Genomic DNA, 26,007 nt, shown 5'->3' on the forward strand with positions numbered 1-26,007 from the left:
CTTGCCCTGGTTTTGGCAACCAGGTTTTGTTTCAGCGTCCTGTTGGGGTGTTTGCTTGCATGATGCGACCGCAAGCCTTCTCGCAAAAAAAAAGTCGAGCTGTACTGTGGTTCGTCTTGAACTTTTTTGCCAAATCACGCAAGGAAATTCTAGGATTATTGTGAACTGATCGAATTACCTTTGCTCGTAGCTTCCGGTCATATGTTCCACATTTACGCCTGGTTTGTTTTGCTTGATCCACCGTAAGGGTCTCCCGGTAACGTTGCAGCACCGAATTTACTGTCGATTTTGGATATTTGAGGATATTTTCGCGATCTTTACCCCACGTCGGTTTAACTACGTGAGTGTGCAGAATTTTCTCTCGCCTTTCGCGTTCCATCGTCGATAACTTTTGACTGACTGCTTCAATCTTCACTCTAATTCTCCTTGACTCAGATTTGAAGGAAAATAATTCGAAATGCGCCAAAACTAGGAAACTCAAATTTTGATTAGAGCGGTAAAACTCAGAAATGAATTGTAGGGGTTTCCGCGAACTCTGAGTTGTTTTTGTTCAGGGTTGTTTAGGCTTGTTCATGGATCGACTGAATGAAAAAAAAAAACAAAAATTTATGAAAATTCAAAGCGGTTTTGAATGGAATTTCTGATTTCAAAAAGAAAAAAGACGATTGTACGGTGTATTTAGAAGATGGATGCATGCTTTTTATCCGGTTGGTTTTATTTTTTCATCACAAAAAAAGTTAGTGCCACCGGGCCATCCGCATCCAGCCGGGGGAACTTCGTGCTGTCCCACTTGGCCCGCTCACCCGCCAGTACACTATGCCTAATTTGAGATGATCTGAAAAGACAAGAAAAAAGAAAACACCATAGGTGAAAAAGATTTACACTTCAAAATTATGAAAAAATTATACTTAAAGTTGTGAATGATGGCTTCCGTAGAGATTGCTGGAAGAAAAGATAAAATTGTTTAATTTCGTTATTTATCCTTTCGACACCACTTAATTTTTAATAGAAAATGTAATTAAGTGTTGTACTCACCTTGATTATTTCGTCAACTGTTTCCGACCATTGCATCCAAACAATCAACAATGGTTTTTGGAACTCTCTGAGTTGTTTTCATCTATTTTGTTCGAAAACGTATGCGTCTTCGCTAAGTTCCAGGCTTTTAAAGTCAATAGATGAAAACAACTCAGAATTTTGATGGATTCCAACTCAGTTGTTTTCATCTTCATACATGGTGCGACCGCTGAACCGAAATTATTCAGTCTCTGAATAATCTAAATTTACCGTGTTGATGAAATTTTCACCACTAAGTAAACAAGCCATCAAAACACTGTCAATAGATTCGCGATGTGACTACTAGGGGCGCTGCAGTAAAAATTATATTTAAAGTTGACTGCGTAAAGCTAATCATCAGTTTGAAGTTCAATCTAATGTATTTCTATTTGAATGTCTCAAAATCAACTACATTTTGGTGATTGATATAACTAGCTGTTATAATTGAAACAACAGTCGTCTTTTTCTCCGTGTAGTTATCAAGTCACATCACTGTCACGGGACTCTAGTCAGATTTTTCCGATAGTCGGCTTGAGCACTTCCGAGAAAGAGCCGTGCGACCGGTGAGCTTAACAGCAGACTATCGAATGGCTGACTATCTGAGCATGTAGCCAGAGTTGACAACATTTTTTTCAAAAATCAGGGAGTGGTGGAATAAAAATCAGAATTCGACAAAGTAACGGAAATTTCGCTCAAAGTGACGACATTTTTTTTGATCATCCGTGCACATTTTCTTTTCAGCAATAATATCTAATGCAGTTCCTTACTACCTATTTTTCATCACATTCACAAAAATCAGGCAAAATCAGGCTTATTTTCAAAAAATTATGGAAATACAATGGCTTATAACGTTTTCAGGCTAAGTCTCTCAAAATCAGAAAAATCCTGAAAAATCAGGCTTCTCTGCCTGTGGCTAAGCCCATTGGATAGAAGGAGAGGATGAGAGCGAGGAAGAAAACAAACTGTCAAACGGGGCTGCCAGAGACATTGTTTGCCTCGTAGTAACATTTAATTTATTTCCTTAACTCATAACTCACAGGCGGTGTAAGTGAAGCGACAGAAGTTTATTTACAAAATTTATACGCAGTGACGAAGCGGCACAGAATAAGGGCCGAAGATGATTCTTAACTGTCGTCACTCGAATACTCTGAGTGTACGCAGGTTCTCCTCGAGCAATATCCATGTCTCGTGCCCGTAGAGAACAACCTGTCTAATGAGTGTCATATATAGAGTACTCTTTGTGCGAGGGCTAAGTCTTCTCGACTACAGTTGCTTGTGGAGTCCATAGTAGACACGACTTCCGCTTATAACTCGCTGCCGGATCTCACGGCTGGTGCATTCCTGCAGTCACCAGTGAATTGAGAAAGGCAAAGGACCTTCTTATTATCTACTGGACTAGCGAGCTCGGTCGGTAGCGGATCAACAGGTCAGCATATACTTCGTCATGCTGACGCTTCGCGTATCAATTATCAATGGTTAAAAATAAAATAAGAATCCACCCTTATTTTCAGTTCCTCAATATCTTTTCAAATTTCAATGAGTCAATTGGAAAGCTGGAAATCTTACCCGCCTGTTGAAATTGAACCTTAACTAACAGAAATTTATAAAGCAGGTACAATACATTTTTTCAATAGTTTTAATTGTTAAAATAACGTATTTTTTTCAGCTGTATAGTTGCTAAGAATTTTAAGATCTTTTATCAACCAAATGCTAAACAGATGGAACTGGTCGACATTATATCGGTAGTGAAAATTGAAGCTAATTATTTCCGGCTCACCGAGAAAAAAAAATCAAAAGATCGAAAAATTCAAATTGAAAATCAATCGATTTTATTTTTTCCAGGCTAATTAATGCCCAAGGTTTAAGGATTTACTATCAACTTTTTGTTTAATTCCATTTTATTTGTTGCATTAACTTGTTAAGAATTTTCTAAGAAATACTCAATAAATATTTTTAATTTTAGTGTTGATTGTAAATAGCATGTCACGATTTGAAAGAAAATGAAAAACGCAATGCAATTTTTCCGATGGCTTTAATAATCTGTTTATCCAGCGCTGCTGCGGAAGGGCTTATGCAAATTTCAATCTACGATAACGTTCTGCCATTTTTTAAGATTATTTTCATTTACGGGAATGATAACAACGGTGCATCAAATCGCACAATTTACTAGCAAAACGTCCTCTCGGTTTGTTGCCCCACACTTTCTTTTTCACTGCAGACGATTGTATCGCATCGACTAGGAACTACACGGTGCTGTCTGTCAATCAGTCAGTCAGGGTCAAGTTCAATATATCAAACCGAAGATTTATTTGCACTCTGGGGTCATCACCAGTAAGACAAAACACTAACTAATTAAGTTGATGAGGAGAGCCTGATACAACCCCCTTTTCCCTTCCTCTTAGCCTAGTGAGTGCAGTTCACTTTGGGTTAAACATTCATTGACAGCGTTCCGAGGGATGTGTGAGCTGCAATGCAATTGCAATGTGCGTCAGCTGCAGCTAGTGATTATGGATTTGCGTATGATTGTATTGCTTGCAGCTCAGGCATCTGTTCAGGGTTCAAGAATAGGAATCTTTTAAGATCTCACTCCAAGACATGCAATTGTTAGTCATGCAATTTTTATCGCAATATCCGAGACAAAGTTGCTGCACGCCATGCTCTACATAATTCTTAACAATAAACTATTGAATTAAAAGTCTCATGATGACAATCAACAAGAATATATCGATTCACATCGGCGAGTCGTTAAAATACCTACTTAACAAGATATAACATAAGGAAGAATGTGTACCGATCTTTCAGTGCATTGTCTACGATTTGAGTAGGAGTTTGAGCGCCAAGACTCTTCGCCCATAAAAAACCGTAAATAAACTACTATCGGAAATATTTTGAAATTTGTCAGGCTTTATCTTGGAACAGTTCGATCAAATTCTGCAAATTTTATACTTTTGAGTCAAAGTGACGTAATTTATATTGTGCAATACAGACCCCTTTCGATTTTGGCAACATCCGTGCTAAGCCGTTCGTATTTGGCAACATTTATTTTACTTTAAATTAATCAAAATAAATGTAAAACTTAATATGCATTAGCATTGAGTTTATTAAATTTGTTTAATAATATTAGCAACAAAAAAATAGTGCTAAAATAGTAATTTACCTACTGAAAACGACAGATAACTGCGTTGATGTTTTGATTTGATCATTCTAGAGCAGTGGTTTTCAAAGTGGTCCCTACCATTCCCTTGAGGGTGTTGAGAGCTTCTAGGGGGCGGGTGGTGAGCTCAACTTTGAAATTTGAGGGCGGGGGCGTTGGAAGAGCTCAGGGGTACTGTTCAGGATCGCCCATGATAGCTTGGATCGATAGCATCAGATATTCCGAGAATAAACAAAACCGTACTCCCATTTTCAAACAACATTAACAAACTTCTACGTGGACGAAAAGAAACTGCGCTGAATGCGTCACAGATTTTGTCATAGATTATTGGAATGAAAAAGAAAAATGGTAACAAGCCAAAGACACTTTTATTTTTAGTTCTGATTTGTTTAATTTTAATTCAGTCGATAAAAAAAATTAAAATTTAGCTATTTTTCATGATTAAACATAAAAAAATATTCGATTTTCACTTGATTGTCGGAATAAAGTAGTTCAAACCTATGTCAAATTTTAATACCCGTGAAGTAAACAGTATTCAAATTTGGTCTACAATTGTCATAAGTGAAAGTTCGCTATTTATTTTATCAAGAAATAACACTATGTATTTCACTTTTCATGCTATTTCACCAAATTAACAATAATTATTTTATGAATGTTAAAAGTCAAATTCAGTTTGTTAGGAATTCTATTTACCAAAATTAAGATTGGCGGTTTGTAATTTTTTTTTGTTTTCAATTTTATTTAAGTATTTGTCCTGAACAATTTAAGAATTTTCAAATTTCAGGCTCGGTTATTGAAGCAATTTGATTTTAAATAAATTTTGAGTTTTTTCTTTCTGCAATTGATGGTTATGCGTTGGCTTTACGGTCTTCTTGAGTCAATTATAACAATTTTTGAATGTGATTCATTGTACGTTTCAAATAGTACTACAATAAAATTTCAAAAGCTTATGGATTTGCAACGATGCCAATAAGTGGTTCAATTCTATCTGATAATTTTTTTTGATTCGCTCAGGGGGACGTTGAGCTCGAAAATTCACCGAAAGGGGGCGGTGAAGGAAAAAAGTTGGAAAATCACTGTTCTGAAGCATTTTGATGGTGATCTAACGAGCACATTTAAGATAAAATAATATATTCAAAGATTGAAACTTGTCGTTTTTATCTGTTCAATAGTTTTTAATTGAAATGCAATTTCTTAATTTAGAATATACCGAAAAGAAAGGAAATGTTGTTTATCTATGATAGTTTTATGCATTCAATTTATTTTTGAACATTTTCATTTGAAAATCAAACAAAACCTTTATATGATGATTTTGTCCCGAGAAGAGTTACAGATGAAATCTGTGAAAAAATATATCTGATACCTGAAAGCAGGCCAGTATGAAGGACCCGTTCATGGGGAGAGGAGGATCTTCGAAATTCAATTTTAGAAAAAAAAATCCAAAACCAAATATATTAATACCAAAAATATCAAAAAGATTTAATAAATAAGAAAATTGATTTCTAATACCATTTTCTTACTTATGAATATCACACAAACTCAAAAAATAAGAAATTTGACTAATAAAATATATCTAAATTTTCAAATCAAATCAGGATGAATGTTTCATATCAATACAATTTCCGATAAATCATTGATAAATCATTCAAAGGGATGTTTATTAGTCTGAATTAGAAATTTGCTCGAAAAAAAGTTCTAAGCAGTCTAGTTTTCCAATTTGAAAAAAAAAAATCCCAAACACTATAAAATGGATGCGAATCAAAATTTTGAATAAAGCTTCTGACTTAAGAATAAAGGCACAGAAATAGAAAAGTTAAAAGTTATCAAAATAAAAGTTTAAAAAAGTTCATTTTCGAAGTTCAAAATAAGTACTTTATATGTTTTAATACAACATGTTCAAAGTTCATGACAAAGTGCAGATTGGGAAATTGGTGATCTCGTGAATGATAAGAAACTGATTAATAAAAATAAAAAACTGAATTCCAAGTTTTGTTGTAAATATTGAAAGCACAAAGATAATACAAATTGAGAAAAATTGCGTATTAAAATTAAACTTTCATATTCATGTACGTACCATTATTAAAAAAATCATCATAAGTGATTCAAAAACACGATTTAATATAATGAAAATTAATGAAACGATTATAAATTTTCAACCGAAGTTTTTAAAATTTAAAATTTAAAGCTCTGAATATTTTATCGCTTTCAATTGAAATATTGAGTCCTGGAAGGGACAGATGGTGGAAACTATGATTTTCTTATTAAAAATTTAGTTTCAAAGGCTTTCAAGAGAAGATTTTTCAGAACACAAAAATTCAAAATTAAAAAACAAAGAAAAACTTTTTGAACATGTTTCATAAGATTTAAATAGTTTGATTTTATTTATTTAACAAATTTATTTGAGAATGAAACCAAAACATGAAGATGAAAAAGATTAGTTTTTTAACATTTAGGATGGATTTTTTTTAAATAAACTCGTCTAGCCATTTCAAAAACTTATGAAGAGAATTTAATTGATAACTCAAGGGAACGTCATTGGTGCCTCAAAATTTTTCAAAATAGATTTGGTAGATTCAAGCATCCTGAACTTGAATTCTTTGTCCAATTTTGTATTTCCAAAGTTTTGATGATATGGAGCTTAGAAGCTGCATCAATTTTAAGTGAAATCAATCATTCATAACAGATGAAATAAAAAATCTTCGTTAAAGAAAAAATCTGATTCTGAATTTGTTTATAATACTTATTTTATTCAATTAAGTAATAATATTTTAAAAATGATGGTGCATGATTTTAAAAAGTTTAATTCTACAGGTTCATTTTTTTTAATCTTCGTTTTGTTTTTGAGTTATGCTCCAAATATGAAATTATGGAAAAATAAAAAAGTACTTGCACTTATAATCAAATATTTCGGACTGCATAGCATTAATTTTCAATCTTTTTTCGCATATTAAAAGGCGAATCAATTTTCTATCGATTATCTGATCTTCATTTTTACATATGATCGACAGTATTGTTGATATAAGCGAAATTGTGATAGGAAAGAATAATGAAAAATGTTTTTTTAAGAGAAAAATTTGTTTTATTGACAGTTTTAGACTCCCCGGTAAAATTTCAAATATCTGATTTTCTATGGACCGTAAATTTCAATTTAAAACAAAAATTTCAAATGATTATTGAAGAAGATATGGTTATTTTACTAGAACAATAATATCTGCATTTTTTAATAATTTAACGAACCGCTGTGTGCAAATCTTAGAATAGAAAGAATAAAACATGATAAAACTCATTCGCTCCAAGCTAAACTTGATCAATAACATATCAGGAGACCATATGCAAAATTTCAGATAGGTCTGATCACGAGGAGGGGTTGCTTGAGCCTCAAGCGTGAATGGGATATTTAATGATATTTTGCTCGAGTGAACCAAAAATGCTGGTTTTTCATTGATAACTTCTTCATTGACTGATGGCTTTTTCTGAATATGTTTCTTAAAGCCTCAATTGAGACAAATATTTCACCCGAAGACTGCACGACTGAAATTAAAATAAAAATTTATTGCGGTTCAAAGATTGTATTTTGGCTGCAAATTGCCGTCAAACTCGTCATGAGTACAGTTTACGCATTGCGTTTTAGATGACAATATGCGGTTAATATACAATCTTTGAACGGCTAAATCTAAGCTTTTCTTAATATATTACAAGAATAATAAAAAATGTTTGAATATCACATTACGCAATCAAACTGAAAACACCACAGATTTTTTCTTATAAAAACATGATATGAAAGTGAAACAAATAAATATTTTTAATCAAATTTTACTGCAAAATGTTAAACTAACAAACAAAATAAATTAATTTCAAATTCATACAGTACGTTTCAGTTATGTTAATAAAAAAAAAAAAATAAAAAAATGATACCGGACTGTCATAAACAATCAATCTTCACCCATTCGAATGATAAATTACTTTCAGCCCTAGTAGGTATTATAAGGATAGAAAATCTATTTCAAAATAATGTACCAAATTTTTTAGATATTAGAAATTTTTTTGATGATAGTGATTCGAAGAAAATCATTAGGCACGTTAATAGTTTATACTGCGTTGTTTTTAGTTGTTTAGTTAAACCAAAAAAGACCCAACTTTTCTGTCGCTTACATTTAATAAAAAAGCCTATTGACTAAGTCTAAAGGGTAGTAAGATAATTTCAATAATAAACAACATCCTTTTCCCATGATGATTAATCGCACAATTAATCATGAACAACGCAAGTACTCGTATAGTTCGTTAAAAAAAGTTGAATAACTAACATATTGTTATAAAATCCGGATTGTGATCAAAACTAATTCGTAGAAATATTGTGGGTAATTTATTTATTCAATTGAACATTTTTATTATCCACATCTGCTGCACTATCCATGTTCACAACAGTCGTGCTATGGGAGTTCTGCGCTTTTCTATTTGGATGATTTAAAGTTTCTTGTTGTTTATCTGCAATTTAAAATAAAAATTACATTAATTTTCTATTAAGGTACCTGAGTTTTACCATTTTTGGTTCCTTCGAAAGCCAGCTTCAGTAAACAGGACACCGGAAGCTCCAAGATAAAACTAAGGAACAGTCCCATGAAGCATGACAACAAGACTGATGCACATGTATGAGAAATCTAAAAAAAAATGTCAGAAGTATTCGGAACAAATAAAATCAAAACGTAATTTTTCAAATACATACCATTGTAAATTCACTGAAATGTGCGGGACCGCGAGTATTTAGGAAAATCAACCTCATCACAAACGCATGGGCCAAATAAGTGCTATAAGACAACCGTCCAAGCACTTCGAAGACCGGATGATTCATAATCCGCCTCGTCACCGGCATGATGTTATTGACGAGCCCCAGGAACACGAAACCCATCCACACACCCCAAAGATTCTTGGTCACCGGAAAATAAATGGCGATCCACAGCGCAGGCTTGCTGAATTCGTACACGTAGAAAATGTAGTGCACCAGCAGCGATGTCACAATCACCGGAAACGATAGGTACCAGCTGATTCGGAACCACTGAAAGAGAAAATTGCTAATTACGACCAAAAAATTTAAACTTTCGAAGAACTTACTTTTGACTTAACAGGATTATAGTTATTTTCAGTCTGATGGAGAAAAATTAAAGCTGTAAGTACTCCACACATATAATTGCCAACATTGATGTAGAATGGGATGTAAGCCATCAGATACAATCGATCTTTTTGAAGGACGAATCGTTGACTCCTGAATTGTGGCGAAATGATTTATTGTTACAGGAAAATATTTCAAATAGTTCAAAGCTTTTGATTGAAACTTACTCAAGCGTTATCGGAAATGTTCCTTCAAGCTTCTCGAAATAAATTACAGTGCCCTGGCCAATCAGACAGGCGAGCGTTGCAATCGACACGATTGAAATCATAAACCTACGAATCCTAACTGCTATCAACAGAACAGTCAATCCAATCACGAAACATTGGAATTCCGCTCCAAGATACCAAGCTTGTTGAACACACTGCAAAAAGGATGGAATCTTTATTTGAAAATTTTTCAGTACACAATCCTACACTTACCGGATGATTAGATTCGATGTGATTATTCACGTACAGCAGGTTTGTCCACCAATTTTCTCGGCAGTTGCTCATTTCCTTCTCATGATGTCGGAGCCAAATTGGTCCATCCCTCAGTTTGATTAACCAGGTGGCGTGCAGCAGAACGACGAAAGCGTAAACTGGCGTTAGGCGTAAATATCTCAGGAGAATAAATTTAATCCAATGCACTACTCCAAGTTTCACTTTCTTGACGTCAACCATATCGACTATGAATAATGCCATCAGCAGCCCGCTGATGAACATGAATGTCTGCGTTATTTGAGTTCCACTCGTAAGGATCATGCTTCCGATATCGTGGTACAACTGGAAAAAATCAAACTTTTTCATTTCTGAAAACCTTTTAGATTCACCGAAAAAAATCAATTACGAACCAGCTCTAGGGTAATCGAGTTGGAACTTGGTGATATGATGGTAAGGAGGGCGGCGTGGCCAAGAATCACAAGGATCATCGTTATGACTCGGAAAAAGTTAAGAAACCGCAGCTCCTTGCTCTTGGAGCTGTGCGACCGGGCAGCCAATCGGTACCAATTTCGAAGAATTGAAAACGACGCTAAAGCTGTTTTCTCTGAAATGCGAAGAAAAAATTCAAAAGCTAAAAAAAAGCTAAATAGGCTTTTTCCTTCAAGGCCACCGGAGCAATCTAACCACAGTAAATAATCAAAAGACTTCAATGCCAAACTTTTGAAACAGGGAACCTGATGAATTTCATTTCAAACTACGTGCTACGTTGAAACAAAATGCGTGTTCAAATTTAGGAATCAGAGACCAAAAATTCATTTTGAAATTTAACTTTGATATATTTGACTTACTTTGTCACTAAAAACTAAGAATGTCACATCAAACATAAGAAGTGCAGTTCTGAAATCTAACCTTTATCTTTATTTCTCTAGAAAAAACCGAATAATTATCAAAAACAGCACGAAAAAAGGATTAAAAAGATCGATCAAAAGTGGTGAAATTCCTTTAACAAAAATATTAGGTACGAATTTCGTTTTGCTTTAAATCATGAACACGTCAAAATGAGTTAAGAATATTGAATCCGATGCATTTTTTCGACAATATTTGGTAAAACATTCAACAGTGTTTAAAGTTGCCACTCGGTCTTGTCCTTCAAATTTAGTGGCTGATTGGCTTTTTAATAATATTCATGTGAGAGCGTTTTCTTCTCGATCGGTTGCAAAACCACGACACACAAAAATTAGATACCAAGTATCAATTCACTGCTTTCCACAGAATAACTTCCGTGTGCCAATTTTCATGTCAATTCGGTGTTCAACAACGTCAGTAACGTAAAAATTGTGAACAGCTCATGATTACAAACAACTTTCGATCTACAAAAAACTTTTTCGATGAAGAAAAATCTAAGAGAAATTTATTAAAAATGCATAAACACACCAGCAAACGCACTTGACTTTCAGACTGATACACACTTTAACCATCTTTTCTTCAATTTAGAAACAGACTGAGAGCTATATGTTAATAAAATTATTGTTGAAATTGTTTCACATGTAACTGAAATATTTCAACTTATATGAAAAGCGAGTATTGTCAATTGAACATTTTTTCCGAATTGTTATCGTAGTTTCCCAACCCCGCATTTAGACGTGGTTCAAGTTTTGTCTCTCCTTCCTGATTTGAGATTTGTTATATTAAAAAATCAATCCAGAATAGTGGTATCAGGTATCAGAATAGGGGTAGGCTTAATAGCGGCACGTTATCCAAACATACGGGAAAATTGTGCCTAGCCTTTTTTTATCCAAGATTTCATCATTTACCTGAGAAACCTGAAAAACCTATAAAAGGAAGAAATAAATTCAATCTATTTAAGATGGCATAAAGCCTTTCCACTAGGGATTATTAGCATTAAAGCTCTTTTCTACATTCGGTAAGGAATGATAGAATGTTTTTTAAGTTTAATTTCTTAAACTCAGATTCGCTTAAAGCGTAAGATCCCAGAGTACGAAAACGTAGTCTGGCAAATGAGGGACAGTTACATATAAGATGGAAGGGATCTTCCACATCTGATTCACAACTACCACATACTGGAGATTCAGCACGCTGAATGTTGTGCATGTGATAGTTGAGTTTACAATGACCGGAGAGTGCTCTGATCAAGATGCTGCAATGAAATTTATTTAAAGTTAATAAGTAACTCGATATGATTGGAGATGGTTTTTCTAAAAATAATTTAGTTAGACGACAAGTGTCCAACTCTTCCCAGTATCGTTCATGCTGGTTAGAGGACCAAGTTTGAATTTGGTTTCTGAACCAACATGGTGATATTGGGACAGCCGGCTCTGGTCCGTAAAATTCCTTTTCCGACCCAGCTCTAGCGAGTTCGTCGGCGCATTCGTTTCCAAAAATTCCCTTATGTCCGGGTACCCATAGAAGGTTTAATCCATTGCCTTCAGCAAGTTCTTCGATTGCTTTCCGGCATGCGATTACCAGTTTTGATCTAGAACTGGAAGCACTGAGTGATTTGATAGCTGCTTGGCTATCTGAACAGAAATAAATTGTTCTGAACATAATCTTCTTTTGAAGTGCAATTTGCACTCCATACATAATAGCATATAGCTCAGCCTGAAAGACTGTACAATATTTTCCTAGAGGTTGAGCATATTCTATGTTCAACTCGTGACAGTAAATTCCTGCACCTGCACGGCCGTTTGATAATGAACCGTCAGTATAGAATACAATATGAGAGGACATTTGGTCCTCTACGAAACCTGATAACCATTCTTGAGGAGAAGGAAATTTGACTTTAAACCCCATGTAGGGAAAACTACTCGAGAGTGTTAAATCGTTTGGCGCTAGATTAAACTTGTTTAATCTAACTAATTCAGGCCACACATTTGTATGACTCGATGATCTTTCGATATTTCCTGACAGCCAGAGACCAACTGCCTGTAGACGAAAAGCACATGAGAAGGCTTCCTGTTTTAGGAACAAGTGTAGAGGTTTGATAGAAAACAGAGCCTCTAGTGCTGCAGTAGGAGTTGTAGTGAACGATCCGGACATCCCCAAAAGACACATTCTTTGAAGGTGATTTAGTTTAGTCCGAACTGTTGCAACTTCTCCTTTCTGCCACCACACTAGACACCCATAGGCCAGAATTGGTCTTACTATTGTGGAATAAATCCAGTGAATATGTTTAGGTTTGAGTCCCCAGTTTTTTCCGATTGCACGTCGGCATTGTCCGAAGGCCATGCATGCTTTTTTGATTCTGAATTCGATGTGATCAGACCAGTTTAATTTGGAGTCAAGAATGACACCCAAATATTTAACTTGATTAGACACGGTGATTTCGGAACCATAAAACAGCAGAGGGCGCACCCCGCGGGTGATACGTTTTTTAGTAAATAAAACAATGTTAGTTTTTAGAGGATTAACTGAAAGTTCTACATGAGAACACCATCGTTCAACAGAGCGCAGAGCTTGTTGCATTATATCAAATAATGTGCTTATGCACAAACCTCTTACCAGCAGAAGATAATCATCTGCGAATCCATAGGTTGGTATTCCACGGTCATTGAGTTTTCTCAACAAACCGTCTGCAACTAGGTTCCACAAAAGAGGTGATAGTACACCTCCCTGTGGGCAACCACGTGTGCTAACTTTTGTTATTGAAGCCTGTCTTAAAGACGAATGAAGATTCCTGTTACTTAGCATTGCGCTAATCCAGTTAGTTATAACACTAGGCACTCCATGAAGTAGTGCCGCATCCATTATTGATGTAAACGAGACATTATCAAATGCTCCTTCTATGTCTAGAAATGCTCCTAGACATGATTCTTTCTGTGAAAAACTATTTTCAATATTATGTACTACGTTGTGCAGAAGAGTTAATGTTGATTTTCCTGTTTGGTATGCATGTTGTGTCGCATTAAGCGGATGTTGGACAAGGCATTCTTGCCTGATATGATGATCAATTAAACGTTCAAGTGCTTTTAATAGAAATGAACTTAGACTAATAGGACGAAAGCTTTTGGCTTCGTCGTATGATGATCGTCCCCCTTTAGGGATGAATTTCACGGCTATCTGCCGCCAAAGTTTAGGAATATATCCATGAGCAAAACTGCTTATCATTATTTTTCTTAATATGTGTTTGAAATGATCGAAACCTTTTTGAAGCAAAACTGGAAATAAACCGTCACTTCCAGGAGATTTGTATTGAGCAAAACCATCGATTGCCCATTTGATCGATTCTGTAGTAACTATTTTCCGAGCAAAATGCAAGGAATCTAGACTGCCAGAAAAGAACTCAGGCTCTATCGATGAATCTTGATCAACACATCCTGGAAAGTGAGTATTGAATAGACAACTTAATGTATCTTCGTCGTTTGATGTATAATCACCACTAGGGGTTTTAAGGTATGAAACCTGATAATCTTTTGATTTGGCTAAGACTTTATTTAACCTACTTGCTTCGTGCAAGCTTGAAATGTTTGTGCAGTAGCTCTGCCAACTTGAGCGTTCGGCAGCTCTTGTTGCTTTCCGGTAAGCTCTGCGAGCCAACTTGAAGGCATCAAAACCTTCCGTGCGCCTTCGGTTCCAAGAGCGTCTGCAGTTTTTTCGTAATTTACTGAGATTTGAGTTCCACCATGGTGTACTGTTTTTGTTGAATTTCAACGTTCGTACGGGACACGCTTCTTCATAAGAATTTAAAATAATTTCGGTGGTTTTTGCAACCACTTCATCCAACTCAGAAGGAGTAGTAATTTCAGGTGTATATCCATGAAATTTAATAGCAATATGCTCCAAATAAAGGTCCCAATTAGTTGTTCTTGGATTTCTGAATGTAATTGTTTCTAAAAACTCACCTGAGTGTTCAAAATAGATAAACCTGTGGTCAGAAATCGATTCTTCGTTAGGCACATGCCAATTTGAAATTTCCTGAGAAATTGTTCTAGAACAAAGTGTGATGTCAATCACCTCTTCTCTGTCACACCTAACAAAAGTTGGTTTATTTCCTACATTTAGAATTTCTAAATCAGTGCTGCTTAAATATTCCATTAAATTTGAGCCTCTCAGATTGATATCTGAGCTACCCCATACAAAATGATGAGCATTGGCATCACAGCCTATTACAAGAGGTGTATTTTGTGATTCACAGAATGAAATGACATTTTTTAAATCATCCGTAGGGGATGATTGTTCATATGGTAAGTATGCTGAACAGTAGACGTATTTTCTATCAGGCAGCGAAACCTGAACGACGCAAATATCTCTTGTTGTTAGATTGGGTATAAGTGTTGCATTTAAAGAATTGTTTATCAATATACATGCACGAGGCATTATTCGGGCATTAGTCATTCCAATTACACTGAACACAGTAAAGTTTGGTTTGAGCAAATTCCCTAAGTAAAAAGTTCCATTTCGGAAATAGGGTTCTTGCACCAAGGCGATTGATGCAGTTCCATTAAGGATTAAACGACATAAGTTAAGTGTAGCGGTTCTTTTGTGCTGCAGATTTATCTGTGCAACCTTAATAGAAAGCATTTCTATCAAAGAATTCCACACATATTTCCATCACACACAAGAACCTCTGCACCTTCATATCGACGCATGAAGCGGGGTATCCCATACAGGATGAAAATTTAAAAATCGTGTGTATAATCTGAATCCCATGAGTTGCCAGGAAAAATACGGCCCTTTGCACCAGTGCCTGGCTATAGTGCAGACCTTAACAACGTTCTGCTTAAGGTAGGATTATTATACACCCTCCTACCCCCACTTTGGGGCCCACAGGCACAGAACCACCCTGAAGCGGGTGTTTACAAAATTTAGGAGAATTCAACTCGTGCATGCGCATTAATAGCAATAAGCACAATTGGTGAATCCTCCCTGAAGAAAACTTGGCTTAGAACTTCAAAATCCCAAGCCAAGTTTTCCCCCCTCCCAATGTGATAGTCGCATTTGAGAATGACTAACGCATATGGGAAGTACTGGATAAGTCGCCTTTTACGACGTGGACCAGTATCCCAGTGGTAGTATTCTATAAGCCGCCACCACACAGCTTATTAGTTGCTTATAAGAGAGCTAGACAAGGTGGTCCAAAATAGGTCCCCTTGTCCAAAATAAGTCCGTTACCCTATATTTCATTAGTATTATCATCGTGTTTCGAAACATTCTACGCAAGTAAGTGAAAACAATGATTGGCTATGGTTTAATGGATTGTTATGATTGGCTATGGTTTGATGCTGATTTTAGTATACTCCGCCTAAAGGCGAGGTTAGGCACTAGTTCCCCCATTTTCAATTTCATCACTCGACGTAATTATCCAACTCGGCAAGCCACGTTGGATAACTTTTTGATGAAGTCAACTTTTTGACACGAAAACAGTATCGAAAAGAGCTTCTTTCCGAAAGTATTTTTTTTGATTGCAAATGTACAGTCCACGACCTACTTGATATGAATTTTTTAGTCATTGGAATGGTTGTCCACATACCGTTATTTGTTGAGATAAGCTTGATGTAAGTTGATAATCTATCTATATACAGTACCGTTCATAATTGTATAGAAATTGGAAACACGCGCACTGTCACTTCGACTTTGAAGTTGCATAACTTTTTACTGTGTTGATATTTTTTGATCAAATTTTTCGCATGATTGTTGAAATACAAAGCTAGCATGTCTGAAGTTTTCGAAAAGTTCAATCGATGAGATCAAAAGTTACGCGATGTGCAATATTTCAGGCATGAACCTAGAAATGCGGTTTCTTTAGAATTTTGGACGATTCATGAGAACAACATCTTTTCCATCCAAAAATCAGACAAAAATGTCTGGTAAAAGCAATCAAGAAAAGAAAAAATGAAATAAATGAACCGTTTGTGTTTTGAAATCAGAATCTCGCGATATTGTTTTGATTTTTTGGTTGAAATAGATTTACTGGTTGTTAAACAGAGAATATGATTTTCCTATGGAAACATTCGTCCAAAATTCTATAGAAATTGCATTTCTAGGTTCATGCCTGAAATATTGCACATCGCGTAACTTTTGATTCCCTCGATAGAACTTTTCGAAAACTTCAGACATGCTAGCTTTGTATTTCAACAATCACTCTGCAAAATTTAAATAAAAAATGTAGCGTAGTTTCTGTGATATTGCAGTTTGAATGAGAAAAGTCCAAAAAGTCCGATTTTCGTAGAATTATTGTTTCTCAGGCCACACAAACTCCAGAAAGCTCAAATTTGGTCAAAATATATCATCAGAGTAAAAAGTTATGGAATTTCAAAGTCGAAGTGACAGTGCGCTTGCTTCCAATTTCTATACAATTATGAACGGTACTGTATATATAAAAATGAATTTCTGTCTGTCTGTCTGTCTGTCTGTCTGTCTGTCTGTCTGTCTGTCTGTCTGTCTGTCTGTCTGTCTGTCTGTCTGTCTGTCTGTCTGTCTGTCTGTCTGTCTGTCTGTCTGTCTGTCTGTCTGTCTGTCTGTCTGTCTGTCTGTCTGTCTGTCTGTCTGTCTGTCTGTCTGTCTGTCTGTCTGTCTGTCTGTCTGTCTGTCTGTCTGTCTGTCTGTCTGTCTGTCTGTCTGTCTGTCTGTCTGTCTGTCTGTCTGTCTGTCTGTCTGTCTGTCTGTCTGTCTGTCTGTCTGTCTGTCTGTCTGTCTGTCTGTCTGTCTGTCTGTCTGTCTGTCTGTCTGTCTGTCTGTCTGTCTGTCTGTCTGTCTGTCTGTCTGTCTGTCTGTCTGTCTGTCTGTCTGTCTGTCTGTCTGTCTGTCTGTCTGTCTGTCTGTCTGTCTGTCTGTCTGTCTGTCTGTCTGTCTGTCTGTCTGTCTGTCTGTCTGTCTGTCTGTCTGTCTGTCTGTCTGTCTGTCTGTCTGTCTGTCTGTCTGTCTGTCTGTCTGTCTGTCTGTCTGTCTGTCTGTCTGTCTGTCTGTCTGTCTGTCTGTCTGTCTGTCTGTCTGTCTGTCTGTCTGTCTGTCTGTCTGTCTGTCTGTCTGTCTGTCTGTCTGTCTGTCTGTCTGTCTGTCTGTCTGTCTGTCTGTCTGTCTGTCTGTCTGTCTGTCTGTCTGTCTGTCTGTCTGTCTGTCTGTCTGTCTGTCTGTCTGTCTGTCTGTCTGTCTGTCTGTCTGTCTGTCTGTCTGTCTGTCTGTCTGTCTGTCTGTCTGTCTGTCTGTCTGTCTGTCTGTCTGTCTGTCTGTCTGTCTGTCTGTCTGTCTGTCTGTCTGTCTGTCTGTCTGTCTGTCTGTCTGTCTGTCTGTCTGTCTGTCTGTCTGTCTGTCTGTCTGTCTGTCTGTCTGTCTGTCTGTCTGTCTGTCTGTCTGTCTGTCTGTCTGTCTGTCTGTCTGTCTGTCTGTCTGTCTGTCTGTCTGTCTGTCTGTCTGTCTGTCTGTCTGTCTGTCTGTCTGTCTGTCTGTCTGTCTGTCTGTCTGTCTGTCTGTCTGTCTGTCTGTCTGTCTGTCTGTCTGTCTGTCTGTCTGTCTGTCTGTCTGTCTGTCTGTCTGTCTGTCTGTCTGTCTGTCTGTCTGTCTGTCTGTCTGTCTGTCTGTCTGTCTGTCTGTCTGTCTGTCTGTCTGTCTGTCTGTCTGTCTGTCTGTCTGTCTGTCTGTCTGTCTGTCTGTCTGTCTGTCTGTCTGTCTGTCTGTCTGTCTGTCTGTCTGTCTGTCTGTCTGTCTGTCTGTCTGTCTGTCTGTCTGTCTGTCTGTCTGTCTGTCTGTCTGTCTGTCTGTCTGTCTGTCTGTCTGTCTGTCTGTCTGTCTGTCTGTCTGTCTGTCTGTCTGTCTGTCTGTCTGTCTGTCTGTCTGTCTGTCTGTCTGTCTGTCTGTCTGTCTGTCTGTCTGTCTGTCTGTCTGTCTGTCTGTCTGTCTGTCTGTCTGTCTGTCTGTCTGTCTGTCTGTCTGTCTGTCTGTCTGTCTGTCTGTCTGTCTGTCTGTCTGTCTGTCTGTCTGTCTGTCTGTCTGTCTGTCTGTCTGTCTGTCTGTCTGTCTGTCTGTCTGTCTGTCTGTCTGTCTGTCTGTCTGTCTGTCTGTCTGTCTGTCTGTCTGTCTGTCTGTCTGTCTGTCTGTCTGTCTGTCTGTCTGTCTGTCTGTCTGTCTGTCTGTCTGTCTGTCTGTCTGTCTGTCTGTCTGTCTGTCTGTCTGTCTGTCTGTCTGTCTGTCTGTCTGTCTGTCTGTCTGTCTGTCTGTCTGTCTGTCTGTCTGTCTGTCTGTCTGTCTGTCTGTCTGTCTGTCTGTCTGTCTGTCTGTCTGTCTGTCTGTCTGTCTGTCTGTCTGTCTGTCTGTCTGTCTGTCTGTCTGTCTGTCTGTCTGTCTGTCTGTCTGTCTGTCTGTCTGTCTGTCTGTCTGTCTGTCTGTCTGTCTGTCTGTCTGTCTGTCTGTCTGTCTGTCTGTCTGTCTGTCTGTCTGTCTGTCTGTCTGTCTGTCTGTCTGTCTGTCTGTCTGTCTGTCTGTCTGTCTGTCTGTCTGTCTGTCTGTCTGTCTGTCTGTCTGTCTGTCTGTCTGTCTGTCTGTCTGTCTGTCTGTCTGTCTGTCTGTCTGTCTGTCTGTCTGTCTGTCTGTCTGTCTGTCTGTCTGTCTGTCTGTCTGTCTGTCTGTCTGTCTGTCTGTCTGTCTGTCTGTCTGTCTGTCTGTCTGTCTGTCTGTCTGTCTGTCTGTCTGTCTGTCTGTCTGTCTGTCTGTCTGTCTGTCTGTCTGTCTGTCTGTCTGTCTGTCTGTCTGTCTGTCTGTCTGTCTGTCTGTCTGTCTGTCTGTCTGTCTGTCTGTCTGTCTGTCTGTCTGTCTGTCTGTCTGTCTGTCTGTCTGTCTGTCTGTCTGTCTGTCTGTCTGTCTGTCTGTCTGTCTGTCTGTCTGTCTGTCTGTCTGTCTGTCTGTCTGTCTGTCTGTCTGTCTGTCTGTCTGTCTGTCTGTCTGTCTGTCTGTCTGTCTGTCTGTCTGTCTGTCTGTCTGTCTGTTCCCTATAGACTCGGAAACTACTGAGCCGATTTGCGTGAAACTTGGCAGGTGGGGCTATTGAAGGCAGGGGAAGGTTCCTATCATGGTTTGAGACCCCTCTCTTTCTCATGAAGGAGGGGAGGGGTCAATGATTATTTGAGACCCCTCCCTATTTCCAGTAGAAAGGGGGAGGGGCATCTTTCATATTTTTTTACATAACTCAAAAACTAATAAAGCAAATGGAACCAAATTTGGCATGGGAGGGTATTTGGATTCGAAAAATATTTCTATGATTATTTGAGACCCCTCTCTCTTTCCAGTAGGGAGATATTGAGTGGGGAGGGCCCTCTTTTAAATTTTTTACATAGCTCAACAACTTATTAAGCAAATGGAACCAAATTTGGCATGAGCGGGTATTTGGGAACGTGACATGTACTAATGATTGTTAGAGACCCCTTCCTTCTTCCAGCGGGAAAAAAGGAAAGAGGGAGGGGAATTTCATACAATTTTTACTAAATAACTCGAGAACTACAACAGCAAATGGGATGAAATTTGGCATGGTATGTCCTACAAAACAGGTGTTCGCTACAAATCCTGTAGGAACAAGACGAGCGGGGCGCAACGAGCGAGGTGGTTAGACCAAGTGGAGCGTGATCTGGCGAACGTGGGGTGCCCGAGGTATTGGAGAACGGTTGCCATGGACCGAGTGAATTTTAGGAATTATGTTCGTCAAGTTATGTCGTGAGACGGAATACTATGTATGTAAATAAATAAAAGTAACTTATTAAACTTAAAAAAATGGGGCATCATTAAAGAAGGAAGCTTTCCTAGAATACCTGCAAGGGCAGTCAGCGGCCAGCTGCGAAGGCGCATGTTAACACGTTCGTCGCCATATTCATGTGACGGGTACATTTTCTGGGAGGCCCCACCACATCAAAAACGTGTGACGATCACCCACTCAAATTAGCCGCTCAGTTTAGCCACATGTTGAAAATCATGGAGTTCTACCTCTTTTCGTTCTCGTTCCGAAATTTCTTTTGGCCCGGCTAGCAAAACTACCAAAATGAGGGTGGCGACGAACATGTTAACACGTTCATCGTCCAAAAAAAATCTCGGAGCAAAACAGTAAAGCGAGAGAGCTCCTATCTTGAGTTGAGGTAAAATCTTGAGTAAGAGAGCCGTCACCTGTTTAAGGGAAGTTAACAGGTCTCAAAAAAGGCTATTTAAGAAACATTTTGTTACTTCAAGTCCTATTTGAGGCCCAATATGTAACTTCAATACTGAGTGATGCGATTGACATGTCACAAAAAAGGCTAACATTTCGTAACTTTCATGCTCGCATTCGAGAAAATTCGGTACCAATTCGCTTCGGAACCTTGGTTCAGCGAAATTCGGACTTTGGAGGACGCGTTTAGGTAGATATGAGACTTTTGAAGGCTTGGGAATGTTTTCAGCTTAAATTTTACAAAAGAATCACTTATTCACCCAAACAATTTGTCCCGTTCCGGAGATATTCAACTTTTTAAATGAAAAGTTCGAAAAAATGCACCGTTTCGCCTTAGGAAAACGCATCCGAAATGATGGCTTTGCTTCGACTCTCTAGCATCGGTTTCTGACATCAGTTCAAGAACATTTTTTATTTTATAAACTAGCTGACCTCGTACGAACTTCGTTTCGTTTTTAACCATTAATATTTCAACTTTTCCGTTTGCATAGTGTATCCAAGGCATTTTCTCGACAATATAGCTTAAAATAATCAATAGTGTTTAAAGACCTTTTTTCGTGTCTCGAGCCAAATCATTGCTAAATCATTGTTACCGGAACATTGATTGTTAATATGGAAGACTCCCATTCTTAACCTTAACACTAAAATTGGATATGAAATATGAGTTGGCTGTCTTATAAAATCCCATAGAATACTATTACAAAACACTGAACAGTTAATAAGGATAGTTGACAACGTCAAAGGCTCAAAAACAGGAAGGAGCTAATAAGAACGACCCCTTTTGTCGACACATGAACACAAATTTGATAACTTAAATCGATTGGCCGTTCCTCTAAACACCCATGTGCTAATTTTCTTCTCAATTCTAAGCATAATGACGTCAATATCACAAAAAAAGAAAACAATTTATATGGACAACCCCTTTATTCTGACTTCCGATCCAAAATTGGATACTTGAAATCAATTGTCATCCCTCAAAATTCCCTTGCACAAAATTTCATCTCAATCTGATACATAATTTCCACAATATCGCAATAACAGTGAACAATTAATATAGATAATCCCGTTGGCTGACCCATGGCTCAAAATTTGATACCTGAATTCAATTGCTCGTGCCTCAAAACTCCCATATGGCAATTTTCATCACAATCCAATGTATAATAACATGAATATCGCAAAAACAATTAACAGGTAATATGGACAACCGCTTTTGCCGGCCCCTGCCCAAAATTTGACTCCTGAAATCGGTTGCTCGTGACGCAAAACTCCCTTTTTCTTATCTTAAATCCTATGTACTTCAAAATTATTATACATAAGATTCAACTGGCAAAATTTATAAGAATGGGAGGGCTTCTTTTCGTAGAGCGGTGCGTGGTCCAATTCACCCATAACTTTGAATAAGGGTATTTTTTTATTATATGACAATTTGTTCCGGGGGTCTTCTGATCTTCACCAAAATTAAAATTTTGTTCATTTTTACGACTGTATTTTTTCATATTTCTAAAATTTTTATTTTTCGAGTTAGATTCCGTAAGATTTTTTTTGTAAATAAAATAAAACCATATTTCAAAGCTACATAATGTGGTAGATATGTCCTGAAAGTAAAAACAAATATGAAAAATCAAAAGATTTATATACTAGAATTACATTGATTAGAACAACCTCAGATAATTGAGATATTATTTATTGAAGTTATCAGTGTAAAATTCAATCACATCATTCACGCTATTTGAGTGGCGTCTGTGAAAGAAAAACATAGATGAATGAACGCAAGTGAGTGAACTGGATAACTGAGCGAAGAAGTTCGCGGATGAACGATGGAAAGGGATTCGAATTCGGATTTTGATGACGACAGTTCGAAGAATGTTGCTGAAGATGTTGTGTAGTCGAAAAAGTATAAAATTTAAAACAAAAAAGTGGAATCTGAAAAATAAAATGTAATGTTGAAGGAAAGTTACCACACATAACTCTGATATTTTTCAATGGAAACCGTAAAATAGCACATCAAAAAGCAAAGGAATTTTATTAACTTTTCAAAACAAATATAAAAAAAATTGAGTAATAACCTTTAAAATGTTAGTGTTTTCAGAAAAAAGTTGCATTATAAATTGAACAATACGATGGTATTTTTTTTGCAGAATATTGATGCAGACGTTACTTTTAGACACCATTTAAAGTTTTTTTTAACTGTTTTTCATTACTTAATTTTTTTTAAATATTTTTTCGAAAAGTTGATGAAATTTCTATGCGTTTTGATGCGCTATTTTAGGATTTCCGTTGAAAAATAACAGAGTTATGTAGCTTTGGAATATGGATTTATTTTATGTATGGGAGAGTGGGAATCATGGGCCACTTTTTTCGTTGTTTTATAACTTCTTTATTATAAAAGATAAAATGAAAACTAAAAATGGTATGGTTTTCTACATTTTTAAGGAATCATAAGGTATTTTTCAAAAAATTTTGATAAGTTATTTTCACCAAATTCTGATTGTTTGAAAAAAGTAATATTTTTTTTGGATTTTGAAAAATGGTGGGGAATCGTGGGCCATCAAATCTCAATTGACGAAATAACATGCAAAGTTTATAAGTTGACCGAAAATTTTGATTTCATTATTCATTTCGTTATTTTAAAGCAATTTTAGATGATGAAATAAATAAGAGAGCTGTGTATGTTCGAAAAGATTCCAAAACCTGGCTAGCGAACGTTTTGGCAAAATTTCTTATTGGGAAAGAACAAAATATTTTTCATAGTTCTTTATTTGGCATAAGAAAACTTTACAGATAGGAAAAACGTATTTAAAGTTCAGAATATGTATAAAAACATAAAAATATAGGTGATTCAAGATGTGTGGCCGACGATTCCCCACAAGCTATGATTTGCAAATTGGTTGCGTAGGTGTGACTTATTGATGTTTCATCAAAAATTCCTTTTTCACGTGAAAGATCATGACAAAACTAAGATCATGCACTTTAGGTTCCCCACCGATGAAATTAGCTGGTGTTTTTTTAATTATGTAAGAAGTTGGTTTGAGATTTTTATCTCAACACACATCTCAACATCACATATTAAAAGTAGCCCACGTTTCCCCATGGCCCACGATACTCCACTCTCCCCTACATAAAAAATCTAATCAAATCTTACTCGATAAATAAAAAATTCAGAAATCTAAAAAAAAAAAAAAGTCGTAAAAATGAGCCCAATTTTCAATTTTGTGAAAGATCTGAAGACCGGTGCAAACCCATTAGATAATAAAAAATCTCCATAAGTCAATAAGTCATTCTTCTGATTTGAGGCCAACCGGAGAGGTTCGATGTACTTTCTTGGTCACTTGGTATGGAATGACCCATACTCAAAAATTTTAATTATAAGTTTAAATCGGAGCATTAATTATGATATCGATTTAATCCTGAATTCTGCATTTGGCAACGGTGTTATCTTTCTATATTTTGTACACATCTGTGCAATTATTTTTCACATAAGTTTATCGTTGCTTCATTGAATTTTTATCCGATAATGTGTGTCGTATTGTGTGCCCGGCTTCCAATTATGTGCTTCGCACGCAATTTTTCTGTCTATCAATTGGTATTTTAAAATTAAATAAAAATAAGTTATCTTGATAGAAACCATTTATCTTTATCCTGACCGTTGGGGTAAAAAAATAAACTTACTGAAAGTGGTGATCGTTAAGAAAATAAGTTTTATACGATCGATTTGAAGTTTCATTCCGATACGAGTTTTGTAGAGTCATTTTAAACACATTTTTTACTTACTCTTGCTGTCCAGTGGCTGTTTGTAATGTGCAGTGCTCATTTTATAATTGATCGATTTGTCAAACAATGTTGAAATCAACGTTAGAGCGATCAAAAGTGCAAAAATCAACAGGAAAGACCAATCGAGTAAATCTGTAGAAAACCGAAACAAAGAAATATATGTATTTATTAATTAACTTTAGGTTTAATGAACTTACCCACATCCATTGAATCACTTTTCTTCTCGCACAATTCTATTTCAGTGTAAGCTCTCAGTTGATAGCTTTGGTTCAACTGATAGTTAAGACAAATATCCACCAAATTTCCATACCTTTCCCGATCCCTGGTACTAGTTTTGAAATCACCAAAACTGTACTGGAAAAGTTAATTTGAATGTATTAAATAAGTTTTTTAAATATACTCCAATAAATTGTTTCTTACTGGAAAATCTATTGGAAATTTCTCTACCCTTAGCTGCTGTCGTGTAGAATTTGGTAAATTCCTTATCAAATTTCGACAACCCTCAACGCACAGTCCCCGATCCAGCAAAGCATGATTGTAGTGGCGATTCCGGTCCCGGGAAAACGTATCTATCTGCTTCCACAGCTCGGAACTGTTGTCTGGCTTGAGCACTACCCTCACCAAACAGTAACTGGCCACATTTCCATCCGGTGCACCTTGCAAGCATTCATCATAGTCATCGAATTCGGACAACCGCGGCATCCGGTAGTATTCTTGGACTAAAAATAATCAAAGTTTTCTTTTATGAAATCTCGTTAAGAACTTTTTAAAAAGATAAGATTCTAATAAAAAAGGATAAGTTCTACCCAAATTTTACATTTTATCTTACCATCGATTGCATTGGAGCAATGTATGCTTGAAAAAGAAAATATGAAGAAGCCTATTCCAACACTAAGCAATTTCTCCCACATTTTCATGTTGAGAACCACGTCTTGTCGACATCAAATAATTACTTGAAATAAGTCTCAAAATCGTGCTTGAAGTATGCGGGAGCCTTCCGTAACGTCACTGATTCTAATTTAGCCTCGTTCTTAATGGAACCTTGTTTTATAAACCATCAAGTCACTGAACGCATTTACGTTGAGCCCACTAGAACAAAAAGCGTTTTATATCCCGAGCTCATCAAATGGGGTTTTTGATCTTGGTAGCTGAATCAGAGCTTAAGGGGAGGGTAGGGTCTAACGGGTATAAAAAAACACCATTTTCACGATTTTTTTCTAGAGCTATCGTTCAAACAAATGTATTCAAATTTCTTGCATTATATAAAACATTGTTAAAAGAACATTTAGTAATTTTTTCGTAG

At 36.7% G+C, this 26,007-nt stretch overlaps 1 protein-coding gene across 1 annotated transcript; it reads right to left on the reverse strand.

Moving 5' to 3' along the window:
- Positions 1-737: 737 nt before the first annotated feature.
- LOC129752457 (nose resistant to fluoxetine protein 6-like) lies at positions 738-25,406 on the reverse strand. Its single transcript, XM_055748234.1, has 10 exons — positions 25,125-25,406; positions 24,902-25,058; positions 24,705-24,836; positions 10,204-10,397; positions 9,794-10,135; positions 9,542-9,735; positions 9,317-9,467; positions 8,931-9,260; positions 8,748-8,865; positions 738-835 (listed from the first exon to the last, which is right to left on the reverse strand). Exons 1-10 carry the CDS (start codon positions 25,404-25,406, stop codon positions 738-740), a joined length of 1,998 nt encoding a protein of 665 aa, XP_055604209.1.
- Positions 25,407-26,007: the final 601 nt, after the last annotated feature.

This window comes from Uranotaenia lowii, chromosome 3, assembly GCF_029784155.1.
Source record: "Uranotaenia lowii strain MFRU-FL chromosome 3, ASM2978415v1, whole genome shotgun sequence".
Lineage (NCBI taxonomy): Eukaryota > Metazoa > Arthropoda > Insecta > Diptera > Culicidae > Uranotaenia > Uranotaenia lowii.

Excerpts from the sequence above, each read along its gene's own strand:
- LOC129752457 (XM_055748234.1), bottom strand. The coding sequence starts at position 25,406 with ATGCCGCGGTTGTCCGAATTCGATGACTATGATGAATGCTTGCAAGGT. Across the intron at positions 24,837-24,901 it reads AAGTGATTCAATGGATGTGG|ATTTACTCGATTGGTCTTTC; the intron begins GTAAGTTCATTA and ends GGTTTTCTACAG. Across the intron at positions 836-8,747 it reads TTTCGAAGGAACCAAAAATG|ATCATCTCAAATTAGGCATA; the intron begins GTAAAACTCAGG and ends TTGTCTTTTCAG.